Genomic DNA, 8,709 nt, shown 5'->3' with positions numbered 1-8,709 from the left:
GGGTTGTGCGAACGGCGCGGTTGGATTTCCCAAGCCCATATTGATGAGAATCCCGTAATAAGGGGACACGATCTTTGCTTTGACAAGACGTGTCACCGGAGACTGCGTCTCGAAACGCGAAACGGGAGAGAGAAAAATGATTCGAAATAATGAGGAGGCCAGATGTAACGTCTCGCCAGCAAAACTGTCAGGAAAGACGCATCGTGCTTTTTGATTAAGTATTATGCCCTTGTGATGGAGGGCTGTGACTATTTTACAGAGCCGGGTATAGTTTTTTTGATCAACTACTTTGGAGTATTCGAAGGAGGAACCCGCCTTGCAATGCCGAAGACAATCTGCACACCGGACACATCGTCACTGAAGCCTGGTTCAGGGGCTACTGAGAGAGTCCTGGATTAGGGGGTCCCTGGGCGTTCAGGCTATGTGACGTGGGCCGGACTGATGGGCCGTGAAGATACAAGATAGAAGGCGTTCCCCCGTGTCCGGAGGGGACTTTCCTTGGCGTGGAAGACAAGCTTGGCATTCGGATATGAAGATTCCTTTCTCTATAAACCGACTCGATACAACCCTAGCCCCCTCCGGTGTCTATATAAACCGGAGGGTTTAGTCCATAGAGGCAATCATAATCATACAAGCTAGACGCCTAGGGTTTAGCCATTGCAATCTCGAGGTAGATCAACTCTAGTAACCCCTATACTCATCAAAGTCAATCAAGCAGGAAGTAGGGTATTACCTCCATCAAGAGGGCCCGAACCTGGGTAAATTCGATCCTTAGACGCACAGTTCGGGACCCCCTACCCGAGATCTCCCGGTTTTGACACCGACAGTGGGCGACGGCGGAGGTGGCACAAAACGCACGACGACGATGACGGCGGAGCCCCCCGCGCGGTGGGGGCTCGAGCGAGTGGGTGCGCCACCCCTGTTTCTTCTCGATTTGTCATTCCATACATCACCACCTACTCACCTCGTCACCGGGGTTCTGCGTCGCGAGCTTCAAGTGTCCCAACTCTGTGCGCGGGGGGGGGGGGGGGGGGGCGCTTAGGTTGGTTGGCAAGCTCTCGTTGGTTGTGCTCCCTGCCGAGTACCAACAGTTGTGCCGTGGGGGTGAAACAAGGGAACAGGGACTGGGACCTAAGCCGGAACATGTGCGGCAGCCGTCGACTAGATATCATCATAGACATTGTTGAGATTTTTCTGCTCGATTTCTCCCCTAGGACGATCTTCATTTCAGCTGAAAATGTAGTTGACAGTGTTTCTTATTTACAACCATGGCAATTATGTGCAGTGGATTCTTTTGCTATGAAATTGTAGTGGACAGTGTGTGTTTTTTTTGCGATCATGGCAATTTCTGTAGTGGAATTGCCATGAACTAGTGCATGTAGGCTGTCACAGCACATGGAATTTGTTGAAAATTTTCTATATTTTTAGATCCATGGAAATTTTAAGGCGAAAATAGATCTATATCATGGCCATTTTTGCCATGTAGCATGGCATCATCATTTTTTTCTACAACCAAGACATTTTTGTAGTGGAATTGTCATGAACTTTAGTGCCTAGTCCATGTAGCTTGTCAGAACACGTGCAATTTGTTGAAATGTTTTTTCTATTTATTAGGTCCATTGCAATTTTAAGTCAAAAATAGATCTATATCATGGCCATTTTACCATGTAGCATGGCAACATCATTTTTAGTATTCGGGTGGAATCATTAGATTGAAATGCTGGCATTTTCATACAATTAGAACATGGTCTCATGATCATACAACATATTTGTCTCGAGGGTGGCATTTGTTATAGTACACTCATGGCAACTTTTCTTACAAACCAGAACCTTTTTTGATCCTACTTTTCGATGGAAAATCTAAACAAACTAGCGTGGAAAATTTAGTTTCATAGCCATGGCAACTTTTACTTTATAGCCATGGCAAGTTTACCCTTTTTTCCATGGAATTTTTTACTTCATAGCCATGGCAATTTTACCCCTTTTTTTCCATGGCAATCTTACCCTTTTTTAGCATGGAAACTTTACCCCTTTTTTGCCATGTTAATCTTACCCTTTCTTTTGCCATGGCAAATTTTGCCTTTTTAAGTGCCATGCCAAATTAACTGTTTTCTATTTTCCTTGGAAATTTTACCTTTATATACATGGAAAATTACTTTTTCTATATACATGGCAACTTTAATTTTATTGTTCATGGAAATATTACTTTTTACTTGCCATGGCAAATTAACTTTACATCCATGGCAAATTTTACTTTCATCACTTCAGAAGAAGTTTTATTTCGTTTGCACCATGGCAAATGTTGAACATGGCTATTTGAGTACAACATGACAAATTTGCCGTGGTTACAATGGTGCAATGGGTTTGCACCCCATGGAAAATTTGCCATCTTTTTTATTTACATTTTTATATAGGTTGACATGGTTAATTTCATTTTTATGTGCATTTTTCATAACATGGCAGACTATTACCTTTGCACATTGCAAATTCTTATATTTGCACATGGCAAACTCATAGCACTTTGCTTTCAAATCATCCATGGCAAATTGTATAAACGTTCTAACACGTAAACTATTTTAGAGGTGGCCACACAAACTTAGCACTATGGCAATATTCCAAACATGGAAAATAATTTTATTATACCATGGAAAATTTAGTAATTAGACCATAGCAAAATACATGTGTAATGTTCACATGAAAATGTTTAAAACTTGTCAAATGGCAATTTTAATTATTATTTTCCTGTATTGTTCACATGTCAAGCATTTTTTCCATGGCAAACTTAGAAATATTTTTCTAAATTCATACGGCAAATTCACAACATTTTAATTCAAATATGGAAAATTTAGGCATTTTTCCCAACACTCCCATGACAATCTTTATGCTTTTTTCTTATATACTTAACCATGGCAAATCTAGTTTGTTGATCATTAAAAAAATAGTTATTGAGCATGGCAAATTTATTTTATTGATCATGGCAAATTTGATTTTCAAATCATGGCAAATTTAGTTTACATGAATTTCACCGTGGCAAGTTTTGATACGAAAGTGCATGAAAATTTTCTTGTAAAAACTTGTTTCTCAACTTTTTTTTCACACACGGCAAATTCACCATACAAAACATGGCAATTCTTGATATGAATCTGCCGTGGTAATTTTCTTGTTCATACTTGATTTTCAACTTTTTTTTGTTTTTTCACACATAGCAAATTCATCATACAAAACACGGCAATTCTTGATATGAATCTGCCATGGCAACTGTTTTCATACTTGATTTTCAATGTTTTGTGTTTTTTTCACATGCGGCAATTTTAATTAAATTTTCATGGCAATTTAACTAAAATGCCATGGCAACATTATCTTTTATTGTCCTGGCAAATTTTTCTTAAATATAGATGGGTAAATATAATTTGTGTAATGTTCATTTTTATTCATTCTATTCTATTTCTTTTTGCCATGACATTTTCTGAACATAATATTGTTGCCATGGCAATTCTGGAAAAGTTTGTAACAACACAACATCAACCGATGTTTTTTTGCCATGCGAATTTGTGATCCACTAAAGTTTTTTTTCTCCCATAACATTTTTGCCATGATTTGGATAGGTTTTTGTGCTAACTTGATCAACCATTTCTGTTTGTGCAACTTTCATGGACACACATATTATTTTTTTGGTGCCATGGTGTTTCTGAAGTTCGCCATGGCAAAATTGGGGCCGGACACATATACATTGTGTTTTTCAAAATTTCCGTGGCATTTTTTGGTGTTGGATACACATAAAAAACCGCCATGTCATTTTTTCCAAACATGTTTTTTGCCATGGCAATATTGAATTTTTGTCATGGCAGATTTGCCATGCTTTCATTAGGGAATCAAATATGTTTTATAAACCTTGCCATTTAAAAAAAGGCAGATTATAAATAGTTTGGTCAAACTCCAATGACATTTATTTTGGAATTTTCATTTTTTTTATTCTGCTAAGATGATGGCATTTTTTCATAGCTGAGCAAAAACTGGGCTTTTATTTATGAGAAAAAAACAAGATCTAGGTTTTTCATTTAATTCATTATTAGCGGGCTTTTTGTTCCTTTTTTATTTTTGCAGGGAAAAGGCCTGGCGTCCTGGAGGCGTTTGGGCTGTGCGTCCCCACAACGGAACGAATCGTTTGGTCGAGGGGTTCTCCCAGCCCTGACTTCCTTCCAGTTTTCTTTACCCATCTATACTAGTATATAGTACTATAATCAGCCCTAAAAAAAGAAAAGCTAGCCTATTTGCTGACAGTTCGAGGCCAATCAAGCTCAAAGATGGACCTCGGACTGAACCAAACAGGCACTACGGGGCACGTGGCGAGCTCATGCGTACCGTACCATCGACTAGGCAGTCATCATCACCAGATGAAGATTGATCGACTGGAGGTGCAAACGGCACACAGAGTATTATTCTATTTCATTTTACTCTTTTGAATGGCCAAACCATTATTACAGGCGCAACACCGCACAAACCAATGATGAATCCATATATCAGAGGTAATAACTTTCAGAATGTCAAGCCGTTTGCAGCTTTTTCATCTTCAGACGTACGCGCTGTCCGGCAAAACTGCAGTTGCGAGCAGATACAGTATGCCAATGGTAGCAAGATAAACAAACCATGACAACAGGATAGCAAGCAATTTCCATGCTGTTCTTGTTCCAAACCCCGCGGACTGCAAGTCCAAGTAGCGACAGAGACATAGCAGGCGACCACCCATCTGTTTCTTCGAGGGCGAATAGCGTGCATCCAGTTTTTGATCTTGCATTGCAACACTAAGACCTTGACAGAACACCTTTTGAGCTGCGATTGGTTAGAGCAAGACACACTCAGGGAAACCGATGCATGAAAAATCGTTACAGGCTAAACATTGTTATTAAGGCGCATTACATTCTGGTTCCGCTCTATCATCTAATATATTAGGCACCGAGAAGCAACAGCAGCTCGGTGCTTCTTTTCTCTTTTTTCCCAGAATTTTGTGGGAGGCAATAGTTTCTGAAACATCTATGAAATGGCTACCATTCACTCTACAGATTTCCCTGAACAATATTTGTAGTGAGGACACAAACCTGGGGATAGTGCCACGTCGGCGTAAGTCATATTCCGTTGCTTGCCGAAGCGCCCTGGCAAATGCTTTGAAAGTTGCCTCGATAATATGGTGTGAGTTGTTCCCCGCAAGCTTGTAAAGGGAAAAAAAAAAGAGTGAGTGCAGGGTCATGTATGTTATTCACTTAACTAGGGTGAAAACAGTTATACTGATTCATGTCATTGACCCAAAGGTTAGGAAGAGGATTTCTTTGAAACCGAAGCAACATATACCTGACGGATGTGAAGCGTCATGCCAGATGTATTCACAAGGGACTGGAAAAAGTGCTCAACTAGCTGTCATAAAATAATTAAATTATTGTTTGCCTAAGTTGATAGTAGCGACATACAGTGTAAGAAGATCTGATCGCCCTAACTCAAAAAACGACCAAGAGATATTGCAAAGATCTGTTAGAAATATCTCTGGGGGAGGAACGTTCAAATTTAACAAAACAGAAAGCAGAAATGATAATCTAAAGTAAAATTGAACTGAATAAGTCATATTTTGGCAATGGAAATCATTCTTAAGCCTGACATAAATAGCAGACAATTGAAAATAGCTGTCAAAATTTTACAAATTACCTGTGTATCATATGTGCCAACTCTCTCGGTAGGAATGCTTAAGCCGCAACTCAAATGAGGTCGACCAGATAGATCCTGGATATAGGAAGAAAAGGAATGACTGGCAAACATCCAAGTTCAACAAGGCACAGTTTAACTGTTAAGTAGATATTCGTATATACACCCTGACAAAATGTCAGAAATGTTGAACGAAAATAGGTAACTCAAAATTAAGATATGATAGAGTAAAATAATTGCCTTGCTATCATTCAAGTCTTCAACTTATGTTAGATGGATGAGTCAAAAAAACTTTGACAAAAGCAAAGCAAAAGGACTAGCATTTTGATAATAGTCCTCAACAGTCAAAATCTTCATACATACCAATCTATCATAGCATGAGATGCTCACGAAATAAGAGAACGAAATTATTTAATGCCTGGTCATTATCCAAGTTAAGAACCAGACAGATGGAAGTTGTAATTCAGTTATGTGTTAGCAAAGGGTGAGAGCTTCATAAGCTCATAAATGCCCAACATAGACATGCACCCTCCTGAATGGAGGTTGCAGGCATAGTATCTAAATGCAGAAGATGGTCCTGCATACCAGTATAACCTCAACTGCTGCCTCATCAAGTGGTGCTGTAAAATGCCCGAACCGGTTAATTCCTTTTCGGTCACCAAGTGCTTGAAGTAATGCCTAAAAGAAAATTCCAAAATGAGTCACCACGGTAAAATTCTGCCTGTAATATAGCAGAACATTAAACTTAGGATAGTTCAGAATCAGGTAAAAAAACAGAAATATAGTGTGCAAATTTAGCAGTGAGGTCAAACTGGATGTCCCAACTTCTGGTAAACAACCGTATAACTGTTTCTAGAAGTACTAACGTCAAGTTAAAAAATAATAGTACAAAAGAAAAAAGAAAAATCACCGTTCCAATTGCTAAAGCAATATCCTCATTTGAGTGATGATCATCAATGTGTGTGTCACCCGTCGCCTTCACGTATACATCAAACAGTCCATGAGATGCCAGTTGCTGTAAGTTGCAAACTGAAAGTTAATGCCTAGCTTTGACCAGAAGAAAAAACACTCACACGGCATGAGTTAGAACCTTCTACTGTCAAGCACAAGATATACACAGAACATAATTCTGGACCATTCAGAGTGCATCAATCTGAAATCAGAAATACTTCTCAATAATTTTTTCTCTACTTGTGTTGGTTTTTGCTACGCTAGCACTTTACTGCAGTCGCGTTTCACGTATTGATTTCAGATGTAAGGGCCTATCATCCACAGTGGTCATTGCTGTCAGTTTGTCACTGTTGTGGAATAACAAAAGCCTTACATTTCACACATACAAACATTAGTTAATAAGAAGGGAGTAACAATCTTCGCATGGATCACATCACCCTAGGGAAAGAGAACTCAAATAGGAATCCCCGTCCTAATTGCTCAGTCACCTGGAACACGTGGAACTCGCAAGGAAACAGACTTCTCTACAGCAAGGACCCCTTCAGGCTAAGTCATGTATACATCACTTTCTCCTAATAATAACAGGATTGTACTAATCATGCTCTTAAACATCTGAAGTTAGCATGCCGTCTATGTAGGCTTTGACCAACACAAATTCAGAACGCTACTTGCCATTTTTGTTCCGTTAATCTATTTTGGGGGTTGTATTGTTCCGTTTTGCCCTTGTTTGGTCTTCTTCACGCAGAGCAGATGCGATAGATATCACTTCTTGCTTCCAAAAAAACCTAGGTGAAAATAAAAATAGCTACCCGCTTTTTTTGCTGAAAAATGGAGGATATACAATTATCTAAATAAAATCCTCAACCCACAACTACTGACATGAGGAGTAAACCAGACTCACATCAAGCATGTGATCCAAGAAGGGTATCCCTGTGCTGGAGTTTGCAACACCAGTGCCGTCCAGGTTGATCTTGACATGCACATCTGTCTCCTTGGTTACCCTCTTGACCTCCCCCAACCTAGACGACACTGAAAACAATGAACAGAATAAGAGATAGCTAGCAGAGAAGCTGAACAACGATGACTTCGGCAATGATAACACAGGTACAAATCATGCACGAAGCAGCATAGCAAGCAGAGTAGAAATCAAACCACCTGCGGATTCCTCAGGCGCCATCGGAGAGCCGTTCCCGCCGACGCCGCTGGCAGCCATGACGGCCGACCTCAGGCGAAGCGATGGCCCGTACGGCCGGGCGGGGAAGGCGACCCCAGCCCCGGACCCAACGGGGGCTTTGGGGAACGGAGAGGCCGGCGCGGAGTGTAGTCGGGGGAGCGAGGGGGAGACGACCGGCGCGGTGGTCATCAGCGACTGCTCGCGGTGGGTGCGCGGGCGATGTCAAGGAAGCGAAATCGAGCAGGCCTGGGTTGGGTTTGAGCTAGTGGCTGGGAAACTCGGCCAAGCTGCACCGGAACTGGAGCTCGGATCGAGCACGCTCGGCAACAGAGCGGCGGGGGTGGGGGTCGGCGTAGGGTCAGCGGCGGCGGAGTGAGGAGGGGTAGGGGTAGGGGGTCGTCAGCGGCTGCGCCTCCGGTGCGGGAGGAAAGGTAGCCAGAGACTTGAGTTGGGCCGGAGGAACTTGGGCCGTGTTGGGTCACGGTGTCCCTCCCTACTGCCTGGACAAATGGGCCAGTCGGGGATAGACATTCTCTCTCTTCTTTTTTTAGGGGATTCTCAAAAAAAATAATTCTTTTTTGAGGGGATAGACACTCTCTTTCAGTAGCGATGACAATGATTTCTAAAAAGAAAAGTAGCGATGGCAGTGATTTCTCAAAAAGAAAAGGTAGTGATGACAATAGGTTAGGTTATATAAAACTGAAAGGTTTTTTTTGTGTTTCAACAAACAGATTATAGCATTTTTCTATGTGCAATGCGTCGCTTTCTCACCCTCAATGTGGATTGAGGAGTCGCCATCATCAATTGTAAGTTGGAGGGTGGACGATGTAACGGTTTTTTGACTTAATAAAGTTCCCAAAGTTTTAAAAAAAATTGTGTCGCTTTCGCTTTCT

The 8,709-nt window shown here is 41.2% G+C and overlaps 1 protein-coding gene across 2 annotated transcripts; it reads right to left on the bottom strand.

Annotated features, from left to right (window-relative positions):
• Nucleotides 1-4,401: 4,401 nt before the first annotated feature.
• Nucleotides 4,402-8,242, bottom strand: LOC125539711 (imidazoleglycerol-phosphate dehydratase 3, chloroplastic). Of its 2 annotated transcripts, XM_048703219.1 has the most exons (8): nucleotides 7,798-8,240; nucleotides 7,544-7,671; nucleotides 6,602-6,706; nucleotides 6,277-6,369; nucleotides 5,695-5,769; nucleotides 5,347-5,409; nucleotides 5,097-5,206; nucleotides 4,402-4,830 (listed from the first exon to the last, which is right to left on the bottom strand). In XM_048703219.1, the coding sequence occupies exons 1-8, from the start codon at nucleotides 8,003-8,005 to the stop codon at nucleotides 4,803-4,805; spliced, it is 810 nt and encodes a 269-aa protein (XP_048559176.1). In that variant the 5' UTR covers nucleotides 8,006-8,240; the 3' UTR covers nucleotides 4,402-4,802. The 2 variants fall into 2 exon arrangements, with proteins under 2 accessions (XP_048559176.1, XP_048559177.1); XM_048703220.2 differs by lacking the exon at nucleotides 5,347-5,409 and having other exon boundaries at nucleotides 7,798-8,242.
• Between the last annotated feature and the right edge of the window lie 467 nt (nucleotides 8,243-8,709).

This window comes from Triticum urartu, chromosome 2A (assembly GCF_056163025.1).
Source record: "Triticum urartu cultivar PI428250 chromosome 2A, HENAU_Tu73, whole genome shotgun sequence".
Classification (NCBI taxonomy): domain Eukaryota; kingdom Viridiplantae; phylum Streptophyta; class Magnoliopsida; order Poales; family Poaceae; genus Triticum; species Triticum urartu.
The sequence above is the reverse complement of the archived record's forward strand: the minus strand, read 5'-3'. Positions and strand labels throughout refer to the sequence as shown.

Excerpts from the sequence above, each read along its gene's own strand:
- LOC125539711 (XM_048703219.1), bottom strand. The coding sequence starts at position 8,005 with ATGACCACCGCGCCGGTCGTCTCCCCCTCGCTCCCCCGACTACACTCC. Across the intron at positions 6,707-7,543 it reads TCTTGGATCACATGCTTGAT|CAACTGGCATCTCATGGACT; the intron begins GTGAGTCTGGTT and ends TGCAACTTACAG. Across the intron at positions 5,207-5,346 it reads TGACGCTTCACATCCGTCAG|CTTGCGGGGAACAACTCACA; the intron begins GTATATGTTGCT and ends TCCCTTTACAAG.